Source organism: Trichoplusia ni, unplaced genomic scaffold (assembly GCF_003590095.1).
Source record: "Trichoplusia ni isolate ovarian cell line Hi5 unplaced genomic scaffold, tn1 tig00003034, whole genome shotgun sequence".
NCBI lineage: Eukaryota > Metazoa > Arthropoda > Insecta > Lepidoptera > Noctuidae > Trichoplusia > Trichoplusia ni.
Genome location: NW_020800318.1, coordinates 29067 through 47276, shown reverse-complemented (window position 1 = coordinate 47276; position 18210 = coordinate 29067). Strand labels below are relative to the sequence as shown.

Genomic DNA, 18210 nt, shown 5'->3' with positions numbered 1-18210 from the left:
TCTATCCGTATTTGATCAGTGTTTGAAGAATTTTCTATTGTTTTTCTAGAAAATAAATTGGTTGTCATCTAATTTCTAACGATTTCTGCGGTTAGAGCTTTGAAATGAAACTACATATTTTCACCGACTTCAAAAAGGCGAAGACTCTAAATTAGACTAATTTTATGTTCCCGATATTTATCCATTATCAATTTTTTTATTATCTTTTCGACTTTTCATTACTAATATGAAAACAATTTTGCCACCGTAAAAAAATTTCTTCGTGCTCTACTTTATATAACTATGTTCACAATGATCGCTGTCGTGTTGATTATTTATAGAAAACACCTAGGTGCAGTTGCAGATTTTGGTTCTAGACGCTTTGATCCACTAGCGCATATCAAAAATATAAAAAAAACGCTTCGAAAAATTAATCACATTTTCTTCCAACTTTCATATACCATCTCAAACAAGTATCTTATACTTTCATGTACTTCGATAGACTGCCGGCAATAAGTGCCTGAAGCTATTAAAAAGTGGAACTTCTTATAATGCATTTTAATAAGGACTCGATAAATCCCCGCGGACTCAGAATCTGATATAACAAGGCATTTAATAAGTTCGACGAGTTTTTCTTTCTATCAATTAATTGGATGCAAAGTCAAGTTTTATAAAAAAAAAACGGTTCTTTCTTGACATTAGCTGCTTTGCCTTTCATTTTTGCTATTTTCTTTCCGATAGCAGTTACACCGTTGGAGCACGTAGCAATTATTATAACCTTTTTGATACAATTCTGAGTCCAATATTTTAAATCTAGGTTTCCTCACGATATCTTCCTTTACTGTTTATCCGTGACGTCATAGAATAATTAAAGAAAGTATGAGTAACTTAAAAAAAAATACATTGGATGTGTTTCCAAATGTATCTAAGATATATTTGACGGCGCGCGGATTAATTGAGAATACTTTGTTTATTTAGACGATTTTAATTGATTGTGGAAATGTGTATTAAGATAGTCCATAATTATTATTATAATGAGTAAGTGGTAAATTATAAAAGGGAGCGGGTTACCCCGAATAGAGTAGTAGGTGGCGCTAGGTGCGACGACGTTCGTTTTGCTTGTCAAGACAGTTGTCATAAAAATAGCGAGCACGTACTAACCTATTGGCTCCAAATAATATTCCATCTCAACTGTCCTATTGTATTCTACTCCATAATGTTATAAGTTCACATTATACAATCTACAAGATAACATTGACGCTTTTATTTCGAACATCCCGTCGCTCATACGCCCAAGATGGAGGCCAACCTAGACTGTTCGGAAAATGTTCCTGACGCTCCCACATCAGAAGTGGGATTACCAGCGACGCATCGTAAAAGATAAATACAGGTCAGCATGAAAATATGTCCTCAGAAAATTATTGCGATTGTTGGAAATATCTTTTTGCAATGCAACTACGAAATACATTTGGTGAAGATAATATAGACCGTTTCCTGGAATAGCATGCCTGAATTGAAGACGTGTTTTGGCAACATTTGATCAATTGAAAAACCCCAGCTGCAAATTTATGGCGATTACTCAATAGAAGTCGATGATTGATATGAGTTATGAGCACCTGAACCGCACGGATGAAGTTCTTGTCAGTGGAGAAGACTGCTATTGCTTTTACATTGGCGCACGCAGCGATGATAGAACCACGATTGTACAGAATTGCATTTACCACAGATATTAAAAGTCGCAGTAGACTGCAACAAGAACTCGTCGCGCTTACTTTTAGAAAACAAAGCCTACTATGTATGAGTATACCATTTCGCCGATAGTGGCAATGAAGTCACGAGTAGAAGACGTTCCAAAGGCCTATAGTTGTGGCAAGCAGGATTACGTATCGAATGAGTGCCGCAACCGTATAAAGAAAACAATCAAGTTCCTGTATAAGCTTCTAGAAGACAGAAGTGAGGTTGTTCTGAAATCGGTATCGACGATAAAGCAGTTTGTACGAGAAAAAGCAGGTTGACAGATCAAGCATTTGGAAGAAAGCGGATTGATTTGGTTTGAAATCTAGATTTGAAAATGAAAATTGGCCAACTATATACTACGTTGCTGTCTTACAATGCGTACTAAATTGAAATTCGGCAAGACGTTTAAAGCTTGTCGTCTTATAATGTCGATTCAAAGAGACAGTTATTTGCGGAGGAGGAGCGACCTATGTCGACCGCTATGTCTGTACCTTAAAGTCATCGAGGGAAACTGGTGCGAAGTGCGGAGAGTGATCTGATCGTGTTGCGCTGTGTGAGCTCCAGCGAGTATCGAGTTAATTTGAACTGGGTGCTTATGGTCAAGCTTTCCTTAGGATCACTAACACAACGGTGGGTCGATTACAATTTATTTTTGATAAGGAGCGGCATATTTATCAGTATGAGTTGATGGCAGTTTCGTTAAGAAGTTGGTTATTTAAGATTTTAAAGTTATTGATTTACAAAAGGGGCTATGTATAGGACAAATAAAGTGTCAAATTGAAAGAACCAAGTTTAATGTTATTTTGATCAAGGTTTGAGAAAGTGAGGTTCTCTAGTAGTGGGTGTTGTGTTTGTAACCGGATGGAAGTTACGTGTGGTAGTGACTGGATAGAGGTTACCCGTTGTGATCGTTACCTAAGGAGGTTGCATGATCATGCCCGGAGGGAGGTCATTTTGGTTTGATGCTTATGATTGGATTAAAGTTATAAGTGTGATGATGAACATTTCCCAGGGTTAATCAAAGTTAAGCACTGATATGTTATAATAAGTTTCTTATTGTTTGAATGATAATAGGTGTTATTGCACATGTCATTGGCAGTTATGCGTTCTGAGTATAAGGCTGTTAACACTGTTGTTACCACTAGTAAAGATTTTATCCAAAGTGCCTATATCTTTAGTCCGAAAACTAAGTACCGTTCCAAATAAAGAACGAGGTCGAGAATGGTGATAGTATAGAATTTTAGGTCAATGGTCGGGATCGAAGCAGAGACCGTGTTAACTATGGCAGAGGTGGCGACTGAAGAGACTATGGTGACTCTGGCTGAGATTGGGTCTTGGAGAGGCCATGGAGTCGGGTGGATTCAGTATTCACATGGAATGCGTGCGGACTTTGTATGACTCAGATTCCTGCTTTGAGATTCGTGATTAGTTCCAGTAGTGAGTTGCTGGTGGCAACTGTAAGATTGTAGTTACTTGGTAGCTCTGACTTAATGAAAGGTTTCTGGTAAAGAAGATACAGATGTTAAGATAAAGTCAACTATTATAATCATGATAACGAATGACCGAGTGGTGAGTACTGCTGTGTTGTTCTTTGATGCATAATGATCTTTAATAAAGCAGACTTTAGCTGACAAGTTTCCAGGCTAACGTAATACAATGCTGTGCAATACGTAGCGATATTTTGGGTTGAGTCAACGCGGCCGTGGCCGTGCGGACTTAAATGACTTTGTCCTAAAAATTAGGATTTCATATTTTTCATAAGTAAACATAAAGAAATATTCTTGGCTGAAAACAAATGTTGAATTTTGAGCTACGAGGTTTCCGTTGGTCAAATAAGACCCAATCCACGTAAGTGTGGAGCCTGAATTTGGAACTTAACTGAGTGAATTTTTGTTCTTGGTTTCTTGTACTTTTGATAATTTGTCCCTGGGATACTTCATGAGTAGAATGTGCCGATGACGGCGCGGGTAAGTGAGTCCTACTTGTGTGGTTAGAGGAGATCACTACTTAGCAGTTGATTCAATTTATCAGTTGGACTGTGTGGCACCGATTGGACTGTGTGTTGGCCTGTGTGGCAAATAGCCTGTGTGGCAAATGGCCTGTGTGGCAAATAGCCTGTGTGGCAAATAGCCTGTGTGGCAAATAGCCTGTGTGGCAAGCCTGTGTGGCAAGTAGCCTGTGTGGCGAGCCTGTGTGGCAAGTAGCCTGTGTGGCAAGCCTGTGTGGCAAGTAGCCTGTGTGGCCAGCCTGTGTGGCCAGCCTGTGTGGCCAGCCTGTGTGGCCAGCCTGTGTGGCAACGATTAGCCTGTGTGGCGACGATTAGCCTGTGTGGCGACAACTATCCTGTGTGGCACAAACTAGCCTGGGTGGCGAACCTGGTTGGCATTCAAGGGCCTATGTGGCATTGGTGAGCCGGTGTGTTTAATATTTGCTAATCTATAGCTATAGCTGTAGTTGGAGTATAGTTCGGAGATGGATTTTATAATTTTTAAGATAGATTTGTGGAAAATGTGTCTTATGAGAAATGATAAGTGATCAGCAGTCACCCAATTGGTCAGGAAGGCCGAGACGAGAGTGTAGTGTATCATTTTATCTAATGTTTGCAGACAACAACGATGCACATGAGACACACGAGGACGTGTGACGACGCAGGACGGCCGTGACGGCGCGCGGATTAATTGAGAATACTTTGTTTATTTAGACGATTTTAATTGATTGTGGAAATGTGTATTAAGATAGTCCATAATTATTATTATAATGAGTAAGTGGTAAATTATAAAAGGGAGCGGGTTACCCCGAATAGAGTAGTAGGTGGCGCTAGGTGCGACGACGTTCGTTTTGCTTGTCAAGACAGTTGTCATAAAAATAGCGAGCACGTACTAACCTATTGGCTCCAAATAATATTCCATCTCAACTGTCCTATTGTATTCTACTCCATAATGTTATAAGTTCACATTATACAATCTACAAGATAACATTGACGCTTTTATTTCGAACATCCCGTCGCTCATACGCCCAAGATGGAGGCCAACCTAGACTGTTCGGAAAATGTTCCTGACGCTCCCACATATTAATAAGTACCGCGAGCTGTAATAAGTAACCGTTGCTATGTAGAGCCACAAAGTAACTAATGAACTTAAACACATTCAACAATTTATCACGGCGAGATTTACTCGTCACAATTCAATATGGTAGAAAAAAATCTAATACAGTGACTCCTTAATGGTTTACGACCGCAAAAACCGGGTTCTAATTCCTCACATAATCGGAATTGTGGTTTTTGCAGTAAAGGTTCAGCGGGCCTTGTTAGGGGCGGGGCCGAGGCCCTTTTTGGACCCTTTAACCTTTGAATGGGAATTGTGGCTTTCTAGAAAGCCGAGTTAAATCGTAAGACGGTGTTTATAGAAGATATCACTTAATTACTTCTGTTATATTGTTAAGTGTGTGTAATTTATATGTGTTGGTATCACAGACCTCTTGTTAACGCTACGCTAATTGGTGTAGAATGATACTTTACTGGTACGACTGGTTGAGGTCTTCACGCCAAAACCACTGCGCCCACGGAGGACAAGCGTTTGTTCTGGGTGTTTTTGTGCATGTGTCTTGAATGTTTGTGAAACCTACCGCGAAATAGATTGAATTCAATAACGAAGGGGTCAATTATTATTTAAAGCGGTTACGGTTTACGAATTTATGCATTATTTCATATTTCCGAACTACAACTCCTAAACGATTTCAGGCTTTTCAAATGGTCTTACCAATATTGGATGAGGTCAGATTTCACTCTCAATATTTTAAACATTTTCATAATTGTTCCAGTTGCTTGCTCTACGGTGACCGTGACGAAGTGCCAGGCTGCTCTGAGAACCTTGCAGGCTTTCCCGTTCTTTAAACCGACTTGCCTCTGTCGGGAACCGAACGTGGATCCTGAATGCAACTCCTTCCGGGACTTCCTGTTCGACCATCCCTGCGTGTTTGTCATGAAGAAGGGTATGATCAAATCTTGCAATTTTAGTTCATCCATTTTCTTTTTATAAAAATACAAAAAACTGAAGACTAATATTTTACAAAAAGTTTATCAATACTTTAGGCAAGTGATTGATAAATGTAATCTAATATAATATCGTAATCTAAGTGTATCTTTCGTATATTTTTTTTTGTACAAAACTGGTTTTCATGAAGTTTTAAGACTGATCATGAAAAGGAATTATCACAGGTGTTTGACAGACTCAATTGTAGTACTCACTTACTGCACATTGAATAAAAAACTATGTTTAATCCATCTGCCTCTGAATATTACATTGACACATACTCACCATCAGGCCAAGATAATCTTTCCAGAAATAATTTATTCTACGTTCAGAACTATCATAATATCTTCCTACACAACTTTCTTATACAAGTATTCACAACGCATTTCCCATTAAACGACGTACCTTTAAGATAAGCAAAGGCCAGTAAATACTTCGATCAAAAAACATGAGTTGTCTTAGAGAAAATTAAGTCAGGACGCACTTCGAATAATTACGTGAAATTGGGAATAAAACTTGTATTTTTTGTTATAAAACCGATTATTTGGGTAATATATTTAAATGTAAAACGATTTAGGGGTAATCAAAAACATGGAATGAAAAAATAAATCGGCCTTTTTAAATTCTAAATCCAAAGTCCTGATTTAGATTGCAGTAGGTAAGTTTAATTCTGAGTATTGAAATTTTATCCAGATTTAGAAAAATATAAATCCTGACAGACCCCTGAAATATTTGTATTTTGGACTCAGGCGTTTTACATTTTAAAGTATCTCTAAGATAAGTTAAAATTAGAATTTGATCAATAAAATTGATGGAATCAACATGCTCTACTTCATCTTTAAGATGCCAACCTAGAACGCTAAATACTCTTTCATGTCTAGAATTGCTATTTTCAGTTTCAACCCAGAAATGTTTTCAGAGAAAGACCCGTACCCAGTGGAAACCCTGCCGACCTGCACGTATGCCCTCAGCGTCTGCCACAACGAGAAAGCCTGCTCCGTACTCTTCGATCGGTTCAAGAATGCTTGCAAGGCCAGGGATGGAGAGTGTCGTATGGATGACAGGTAACTCTTGGGTTGGAAGACGGTGGGTTGGTTTATTTATAGATTTTATTCTTACTGTGAAAGCTTTGGGATTTCATAGTGATACTATACACATACCATCGAAGAACACCAACATTCTGTTGAACCAAAATCACTAAAAAGATGTTGCTGAAAACTCAAATGTTTTTGCTGATATATATAAAGTCGAGGACATAAAAGAGAAGAGAGAAAACGAGACAAAACTGACAAAAATAAATCCCCTTCAATCCCCAAACGTATAAATCTAAAAGTAGAGATATTTTTAACAATCTATTTCCTAGAATTCCTGAATAATTTTACCCGAACCCTAAAATATATCTAAAACTCTCGTTCCCCATTTATCCAATAAACACCAGTTTGTTTTCTGTCCGTTATATCCGGCCGGCTATTCTATATGAAAGCCATTACAAATTCATAACAGTGCGGCGCCTCTAAATAAAGCTATTACGGGATATCGACCAAGTTTGCTGTTTTCAGCTGAAGGCTGTTGCCTTTTTTCTTTCTGCCTTTTAGATGGCTATTGTACTGGAATATCTCGTTAATGCCGGCTTATTTTTAGTTGGCACTTGGTTTATTTTTTATACAAGTGGTGTGATGGTTATAGCGGTATTTAGAAACTGATTTTATTTGACAAAAGTGTTCTTTATTATGAAATTCAATAACATTGGTAAAAATACATATCATTCTAGATACATTGTTATAAACTCCATTTTTAGGTTGTTAATTGAATTATGGCTATCCAAAATTACGTAATAACTGTTTATTTATACTTTTCCACTGCTACTCATAGTTCTGCACTTATAACTTCCTAATTATGATTCCATTACTAAAACACTTAAATTAAACCAAAATGGAAAACAGGAAAATACATTTTTAACCAACAAAAAATACTCCCGCAACACTGATACAATTCGCAATCATCATCATCATATATTTTTATAATGACTTCATTTAAAAAGAAATGATGACATCTCTTAGTGATGTCACCGTTGACTGTATTTTCCCTCTATCCAATACACTTGTCTTCACTAACATTTATTTGCTCCAGGGAGTCATGCCGCGAAGCCTGGGCTGGTCTCCGGCTCTCCCCGCTGTTCGGCTGCATCTGTCCCAACACCCACATGAAGAAACGCTGCGACCGCATCTTCGCCGTGGTTAACCACAACCCTTGCGTCGGTGAGTTCACACCTTTATATGCTCACGCTGTCTTCGCGAGTTCTGAGTGAAATTATACGACGGAAATTAAAAAAAATAATTATTACGAATTATTTTAAGATTGTCAGTTATATAATAATATAATTTTTAAGACAGGAATGGTTGTGAATGCCATACAAAGGCATATTATCACTTCTTAGAATGTTGTGATTGCAGTCGTAGGATCGAGATTGTGCACTATAAAATGTAGAGTATCTTGCTTCAACAAATTTAGATATTATTATATAAACGACGCTATTGAGATTTTCTATCGGTCTACGAAAAAAAACAGTAAACAAGAGCAAATAGGTCTTAAGTTAAAAAAAGAGCAATTTATTTTGTTCTAACCAAATCAAATTATAGACACTATATAATCAAACGGAATCAAAAGCGTATGTGCTAAAATTAGATTACTAATATAAATACTACATAGGGCAAAACCACATCCTATAAAGTTCAAAACCCTTACGAAATCTGAAACCACTATCTCTAAGTCCATTAACACATTCGGCAACAAAGATCTCCGATACCTAACGACTGATCTTCAGATAATTGCCACACAAACTTATAGAGGTACGCACTGGCAACTTAACTTGTTGGCTATTGGGGACTTGCGTTGCATCATGTATAATCGGCCTTAGATAAATCAAATCGATACAGAATATAGATACACCGTTATTATGTGAAACCGCTTTTGCAGCCTCTCGAAAGCTGATATAATGGAATTACTTACTGACCAGTGTGTGAGAAATACGAATAATACATATGTATTTTCAGTTCTTTAGAAGTAGAGACATTTTTGTAGAGTCATCGATATATTTTTTTTACTAGAAGCACCCGATATTGCAATGACACGTTCTTAGTTACGTTTTATGTTTTAGGCTAGAAATACTCTCAGATCTTATTAGAAGAGACTAGTTTTATCACAAGTTGTTTAGTGGTTTAGGAGAGCGTAGTGGACAAACATGCAAAAAGGCCAATATTTAGAGAAGTGATTTGAATGGTTGTGAAATTTCTAAGGACCTAAATTATTGGGTACATGACTATATTTTTAGATAGAGCCATATCTTTAAATATCTAGGAATTTACGATACTATTACCAAACATTAACCAAGAAAGTAAACTTCGATCGACCGATTAAATTTTTACAAACCATAATACCTGTACGACATTAATAGTTCAAAAATATAGAGCCTTGAAGTACGACCAGTCATCAAACGATTTATCGACGTATAGCCTCCGTGGATAATTGTAATAGCTTTTATAAATACAAATAATTGTAGAGTCTTTTTCAAATATAACTAGCGATCCTTAATGTGTTGACAGAGTAATAGAGTACATGTCGTGACCTTGAGGTTCTAAGTATAGATTACTATACACGAGATTCAGATTTAATAATGATGAGAGTGAGTTAAAATGTGACTTTTTAATAGTTATGTGTGCCTTCTTAATGACTCGAAGACACCGCTGACAAATAGAGATGAAAAATAGTACGAAGAGTAAGTAATGGGTTTCAAATTCTAATATTGGAAACTGCAATCGACATCGATTTTGAAACAGTGAATATTGATTGTTCTTTCTTGTTTAGCCTTATCCTAAATCTGGTATTGAAGCTTGCTTCAGACTCAGTTGGATACTATCTTTCACATGATGTGACTCTCCATCTAATATCCAAACTCCATTTAAACAGAAACAGTAAAAGAACAGTAATTTCATTAATTAAAACAAAAGAATCTCTTTAACTCTATCCGACACAATCACATAATCTGCAGATTCAATATACATTGAACATTTGATTCATTTCTTGTAATCTCAGTGGATTGCTAGGGCGGCTCTCCCCGGGAAGGGCCCTAATCCCGGTGTAATCCCGTGATCATCCCCACACTGGCCGCGTCAACTTCCAATCTCTTTGGATCCCTTTAATTCTATAAATTGATCTTGACTTTTTCCAAAAGTTTTATTATTATCTCTCGGTGAGCAAGTTTTGTTTGCAGGTATTTCATCTTTGGTAGAAGTTTGTAAGTATGAAAGAGATATTAAAAAGAAACTTAAACTTGTCTTGTTCTCTTAGTCTTGGTATAATTAAAAGCTTTTCTAGTATAAATCTGTCAGTTGTACTCTAGAAATATAGACCCTATGGTTATATTATTTCAATTTGTTGACGACCTCCGTGGTCGAGTGGCGTACACACCCGTTTCAAGGTGTCGCTAGCTCTGAGGTCCCGGGTTCGATCCCCGGTCGGGTCAATGTAACTATTCATAATAGACGCAAAATGTTCATAATATTTGAATAAGATTAAGTAGAGCTTACAATTCGTGACATTTAATGATTAAGCAAAAGCTTGAAGGCTAAAATTTTTTTTATAAAATCTTAGCAAAAAAATAAAGAAAATGTTCAAAGCAATTAGTACAACATATTTTACACAATAGAACCTAGATTTTCTTTCAAAGACATCACGCAAGTATAACCGACATGAGTTATTGATCTAAACTTGTATAAAAAGGTGAAATACGAAGAAAAATCCCAAGAATTTGTGAGCAATATAGAAAACATTTTTCTTCAACCCTTGCAGGCAATACTCAAATAAAATATAACAAAGTTCATTACTTTATGGTTTATTAACACGAAACTTAACTGGACTGAGTGACGTGGTTAGTTAAATATAGAAATATATCGATTAATTTATTAAGGGCTGGTTTAATGTGTTAAAGTTTTAACGGGGGTGTTAATATTTCAATTGTATGGTATGGAAAACAACTAGACATTTTTTTGTGTGAGAAATCTATTAAATAACAATGATGTTAAGATTGCAATGTGTCGCTTGATTTGTCTACGTCGTAGCACGTTGACATGCTACGAATTTGGCGTAGCTCGGTCGTCTTATGTTTAGTAATTTGAGAGCAGTGCTTATATGAAGGTCCCTGAACAGGATATAACCTAGACAATATGCTTGTTCAAATCTGGACTTTCTTCGTGTTTACATAGTATTCAAGTGTATCACGTTATGTAACTGGATATTTTTTTAAAGTGTAATAATTTTTATCGTTAAAACATTTTAAATAAAATGTTTTCAAGTTTATAGACTAGTTTATCATCCAGATCAATTTAACTTCGTAAAGCCATCTATTGACCATCTAATTTATTTCAAAACTAATTAAAAATCATATGATCTTTGAAGTCAAGGTTTCGCATAAGAGTTCATTAAGTCGACTCTATCAAAACTAATTGAATAGATCAAAAAGCCGTTCCGAAAGGGCTCGTCATTAGAATTTCAATTAGCGTACTAAAACAACAACTTATTTTATCTTTAACTATAATGTCGGGTGTGGTTTTAAGTGTTAATTAATACTGTAGCCAAGTTGGAGTTATATTTTCTGCGTGTTAAAAGAAATAATTATAAGTTTAATTAAAAGTTACGGAATGGTGTTCTTTTAGTTTAATGAACACCTTCGTATGTATGACCCCTGTTACCTCTGAGTTTGTTTCGACATTTCTTCTCAGGGCAGTCAGATAGGAAATGTCGACTCCAGTGATCTCAAAAAAATACTTGTAAAAGTGATGATATATCCTACTTACGGAATAAATGATTTCATTTCATTTATGCCATTGACCGGTAGTAATATTAGACAGTTATTAATTTAGCAAAGTTCAAGATTTGGATTGGACTACTTTTAGGGTTTTATCGAAATAGCTACAAGAATAAATGGAACCATCGCCGCAGTCTGTCCGTCTGTCGCTAGATCTCACGTACCTTGATAACAAGACAGTTGCTATTTTCTGAGATGATGAATATCTTCATATTATTATCTTCTTCTTATTAAGAAACAATAAAAAAATGGTAAGCAATGTTTGTGCGGTCATAAATTTGATAGGTGTTTGCAAATTTATTTTCCTTTGTCCTATTTGTATCGAACATCAGTAACAATTGCATCTCAATAAGTAATACATTATTTTATTGCACAAGAACATTTAACAATTCACATTATACGCTTTCACTGAAAAATGAAAACTACTTTGCTCCCCTTACGGTAAAATATTCCAGTGGATTAAAAAGATATTTCGTAAAACGATGCATTAATAGGAAAGATGCTAATGGCATCACAGCGTCTGAACGAATAAGCATAAAATGTGATCTCTTCTGAGTCGGCAACCCGAGACTCGGATCCAGGGGAAAAACTCCAATGTTTGAATTTGTCGGCCTCGCTGTGTGTGGAACAAGAGATAAGCGAATAACGGAGAAGAGGTAATGATAATTATGGGAAGATATGATAAAGATGTTTTTTTTAAACGACTCCCGCTAGGAATTTTATCCTTGTTTCGCGGAGGAAAAAGACACCCAGACTCAGAACAAGCATTAGATCCACAAATGCTTGTCCTACGCGGGGATCGGACCCTCGACACATCGCGCTCAGTGGGTTGGGCATGGTGACCTCAACAATAAGTAATATATAAAGTAAAAAAAAATCGTCCAATTGTGATAAGAACTTGGCATTTGGGTTTCAAGGTGCAAGGATGTAGTAGTAGTCATATTTATTTATTCTTACAAATAAAGGTTTTCTTAATTATAATACAATAATATATAATATAAAATTGGACAACATTCACACAACGCCTATTCTCAAATTAAGCAGAGCTTGTGTTATGAGTACTAGACAACTGATAAACATACTTATATAGTTCTAAATACATACATAATATAGATAAATTACACCCAGATACAGAAAAAATGATCGTGCTCATCACACAAACATTTGTCCTGGGTGGGAATCGAACCCACGACCTCCGGTATAGCAGTCAGGGTGACTAACCAAGAAACCAACAGGCCAGTCAATTTTTCAAACTGTCGAAGTAACATGTGTAAAATTACAATACATAAAAAATTAAAATGTATTAATTACAACATAGTATCTATATTGTTTAAATTTTCACGTTTTGGACAATAAACTGTTGTACAAGGCTTGTCATCTTGCTATAGAAATCAGCACAGACTAAATTAAGTCTATAATGTTTTTCAAGTCTTAATCTTATTTAATAGGGTTGATGACTGGGTATAAAAAGAAAAAATCGCAATAGTTCCTCAGTTAGATAATTGAAAAGTATGAGACACGTATTTTTTCCTTTTTCAGAAAAACTAGAATTGACAAAGATTAACTGCTTTAAAGTTTAGGAGAGGGGGTTTGTGACTGTAATTTGGTCAATTTATGTTTGCGGGACAAACTAAAAAATACGTATCCATTATTATACAAAAAACTACAAGAAGGACACTGCAAAAAAATTGTTCTCATCCCTATTCCCATTTGTTCAACCGCTTTCGCTTATACCTTTTACCAAAACTCAAGGAGTTTGGATTGTAGCACGAAGAAGCGGATTAAGGATTAGCAGGATTCAAACAAATATATTAAGTAGATGACGTCATCACAATCGGACACTTGTACAAAGGATTTTAAATAATTCATTAAGATTAAAGGAAATTAGTTTTGAAGAGGTATTTGTGTTTCATATGGCTGTTTTTTTTTAATTTTAGTTGAGATATGGAGAATGTACTGTGTAGAAAATTAACTATTTATTTTTAATATGAAGCTGAGTAAGTTAAATTGTTTGAGTTGTTTTTGCCAGATTGGCTTAGTTGCACTAAAACACAGATTATGAAATACTTAAAAATTTTTACTCACGAAAAAATAGTTCTTAATTATCAGGTTAATGTAGTTTTTTTACTCAAATTAAAAGGTTCAAAATTTAATAAATAATGCCAATCTGTACTGCTTTGATCTCAAAGCTTACGAGTATGTCACATTTATTTATAAATCTACAATACTATTATATACAAGTCTATTCCTAGCATATACGAGAAAATACTTAGTGACCGATTAAAAAAATGTTACCCTTATAAATGTGGTCTTGCCATTTAATAACATAACCACCAACAACTGACCTGTCTTTTAACGTCTAAAGGGGAACTATAAATAATCGAAGGCGACATTTTATAATTATACTAGCTCACCCAGCAAACTTTGTTACTTTGTTTTGCCGAATGTTTTTTTCTAGTTGTATGTATTTTTAATGCCACATTATAAAAAAAATAAAAACAAACAATTACGTCCAAAAATAATTTTTTTTTTGGTGTGAGCAACCCTTAACACTTAGGGGTATGAAAAATAAATGTTGTTCTATTCTCAGTCCTACCCAATATGTATACAAAAATTTCATGAAAATCGGTCTAACCGTTTCGGTTTTTATATTAGAAGAGATAGCTCTGACCGTTTTAAGTTGACCTTTTTGACAAGTTGTCAAATTGCCCATGAAGTAATGGTCAATAATTTACTTTAATTTGAAGTGACTTTATACAGTTTATACCGCAGAACCTTTCCAACCACTTTTTTTGTATATAATTATAATGAAATACTGTTCCTTTTTGTCATTAACGAATCTAGTCATTATTTATTTGTTAATTATTAAAATTAGGTTTTCTTATACGGTATCTTTAAACTTATATCGCACAAAACCGTTTACATGTTGGCACATGACGCCATTTTAAAAGTAGTCAAATGAAACACAGACTCACACAAAGACAGACAAATATAGGCAGCATTCTACTACCAATAATAGATTAAGATCGGAACAATTGAACTCTAAAACAGAAACACAACTTGTAATAATGAAAATTATTGAAACAATGACGAAAGCCGACCATTAAATAACAATTAGAAGGCAAAACGATTTCTATGTCATTATATTTACATTTATATCATTTCTACTATTATCATTAATAGTCCAAACATGCTTACTAATATTAGATTTGTGATCTGCCTGTTGTACATTGACCGTACTAACTGATTCTTGACATCGATTTTAATTATTTATTACTTTCAAATCAAATCAAATCAAATCAAATCGTTTATTTGTGATTCACAGGTATAAGGTAGGTCTTAAATAAAATATGTTCATGCTGTGATCCGCCACACAGGGCATACAAATGTGAAAAAATAAAATGAAAAACATTCATTATTAGCGTATTAAATGCTAACAAATGTATCTTACAACTAGTATTACAAAAAAAGGTAATAAAAACATGTAATAGGTACTTAATATTAAAATAATTATTTAGCTGGAAAGAAAATCACTGAGACAGTAATAACAATTTTCTATCAAAAACTTAGATAAATTATGTTTAAAAATATTTATATTCTCAATATCTTTTATATTTTTTGGGATTTTATTATATATCTTAGTAGCCATATTGAATACACTTTTTTCATACGGTGTAGTTTTAAATCTCCTGCTAAGTTTATTATATAATCTACTTCTATTGCGAGATCCAGATTCTAATGTAAATAATGTTGAATTTTGTTTTATGAATAGAGCTGATTCTAGAATATAAATTGATGGAATTGTAAGTAAACCTAATTTTTTGAAATATTCTTTACAACTGTCAGTTTTTTTCAAACCACACATAGCGCGGATACATTTCTTTTGACATTTAAAAACTCTGTCCCAATTTGTATCATTGCCCCAAAAGATTATTGCATATCTTAACCTGGAAGCAACATAACCATGGTATGCAACCAGTAATGCGGGGAGGTTTACTTTTTTGGAGAGGAGGTAAAGGCCGTAAGATGATTGGGATATTTTTTTGCATAAAGAATCGACGTGTGTTTGCCACTTCAGATTATCATCTATGTGAACTCCGAGAAATTTAGTTGATGCGGTTAACTTTACTTCTTTTCCAAAATATTGTACTTTAGTATTTAATTTATAATTTGTTTTTTGTTTGAAATGCATTAGTTTCGTTTTGTCTAAATTTATTAATAAGTTATTATTTTTTAACCACTCTATTATTGAAGATAAGCTTTTATTTATTTCAATTTCATTATTGTAAATGACTGTGCAATCATCTGCGAATAGCACCATCCTATCAGTGGTAGAGTTGGGAAGGTCATTAATGTATATGAGAAATAGCAATGGACCCAGAACACTGCCCTGAGGAACACCAAATTTAACTATTCTAGGGCTAGATCTATACTCAGTTTCAGTTTTAGTTTTAGGACAGATTTTGTTTATACATGTAAGTTGAATTCGGTCAGTTAGATAGGATTTGATTAAATTAAGAGCATTGCCTCTAATGCCATATATTTCCAGTTTTTTTAATAAAATTGAGTGGTCTACAAAATCAAAGGCCTTTGACATATCCATATACAAAGCAAATGATGGCTGTCTTGCGTCTACTCTAGGATAAATCATACTCAAAAAATCATATATGGCTAAGTTTATGGACATATTTTTCCTAAAGCCTTTTTGTTTGTCGGAAAAGATGCGGTTTTTATCAAAATAGTTATAAAGGTTGGTATAGATAGACTTTTCAAATATTTTAGAAAATGTAGGGATGAGAGCAATCGGTCTATAATTTTTCATGTCTGATTTAGTATCTTTTTTGTGAATTGGCTTAATTATAGTGGTTTTTAGGGATGACGGAAAATAACCTTGTTCAAAACAAAGATTTATAATGTAACTCAGAATTGGTGAAATTATATGACTAACTTGTTTTAAAATTGATACGCAAATATCATCATAACCAGTAGTTTTTGTGTTCTTTAAGTTATTTATTATGGAGAAAATTTCGAATGGATCGACTGGGCCAAGAAAAAAAGAAAATGGGGAATCGTATGAGCAAGTTTGTTTTTTCGGTGTATTATTATTCTCTAGTTGGACTAAGTCAGCATAGTAGTTATTAAATGATTCTGCAATTTTAGTGGGATGAGTGATTTTAACCGTATCTATTATCAGTTCTTTGATATCTTCAGCTGGAAATTTAGGTTTATTGCTGTTTATTACTGACCAAGTAGCTTTAGACTTATTGGCAGAGTTAAGAATAAGATAGTTATTCTGCGACTTTTGAGTTAAATTGATAATTTTTTTATACCTTGTCGAATATGTTTTAAAATTATGTTTGTCTGTCGGGCTCTTGGAAAGTCGATATTTCCATAATAGGGAGCGTTTATTCTTACTACATCTTTTAATACCATTAGAAAGCCATTTTGGTCGTATTATATTCTTACGTATTATAATCATACAATAATTTAAATTCGTTATGGAATAAAGCAAATGCTTGTTCAGCATTCTTTGTTTCGAAAATTTCTGTAAACTTAATTTCTGTCATGTATTCTTTAAATTTTAGCAAGTTATCGCTTGAATAGTCTCGTTTGAATGTATACCAATAGTCAGATAAACATGTCTTTTTTACCGGACAGGATAAATACTGAGCTTTGTGATCAGACAAACAAAATTCAAAGAGGTCAGGTTGAGCGCCGCGTATATTGTGAAAAATGTTATCAATGCATGTGCCACTATTAGGCCGCGTAGGTTCTTTAATTGCCTGTTTTAAGTTGAAACCATAGATCAAGTGCTCAAATTCAGACGTATTTTTGTTCTTTTTTAACATATCAATATTAAAGTCGCCACAGACTACAACTTTTTTATTGATGTTTTTTGTTAATATAGTTAGAATATCATTTAAATTATTAAAAAATATATCAAGAAATTTGTTACAGTTCTGACTCTTAGGTACTCTATACACACATAAGATGGTTAAGTTATGATCTAATAATTCAATAGCACAAGTTTCAATTACATTTGGGATGTTATACTTCTCAACTGCCTTAATTACTGTAAACTTAAGATTATGTTTAACGAGAATACAAGTTCCACCCCTACGATTATCACGACAAAAGTAAGAAGCCAATATATAGTTAGGAATATTAAGAAAGTTTACATCATCTTCTATCATATTGTGTTCAGAGAAACATAGAACATCAATATTTGTACCTAAATCAATCAGGTTACACAAGGAAATGGTAAATAGATCTGACTTAGAAATAAGTCCACTGATATTTTGGTGGATTATATTAATACGGTTACTACGGTACTAGCTGTTGCCCGCGACTTCGTCCACGTGGTTAGAAGTTCTTGAATAATTTTCCCCGTTTTTTCCACATTTTCCATTGTATCTTCGCTCTTATTAGTCGCAGCGTGATGTTATATAGCCTATAGCCTTCCTTGATAAATGGTCCATTCAACACAAAAATAATTTTTCAATTCGAACCAGTAGTTCCTGAGATTAGCGCGTTCAAACAAAGAAACAAACAAACTCCTCAGCTTTATATATTAGTATATAGATATAGATTATAGCGGCA

General features: G+C 34.5%; 1 protein-coding gene across 2 annotated transcripts in view; it reads left to right on the top strand.

Moving 5' to 3' along the window:
• Positions 1 to 18210, top strand: part of LOC113507664 — a 124275-nt gene that overhangs the window by 86645 nt on the left and 19420 nt on the right. For both annotated transcript variants that reach the window (XM_026890567.1, XM_026890566.1), the window contains 3 exons: positions 5536 to 5706; positions 6667 to 6811; positions 7878 to 8005. In XM_026890567.1, coding sequence (XP_026746368.1) covers positions 5536 to 5706; positions 6667 to 6811; positions 7878 to 8005 — 444 coding nt within the window. The remainder of the gene's footprint in view (positions 1 to 5535; positions 5707 to 6666; positions 6812 to 7877; positions 8006 to 18210) is intronic.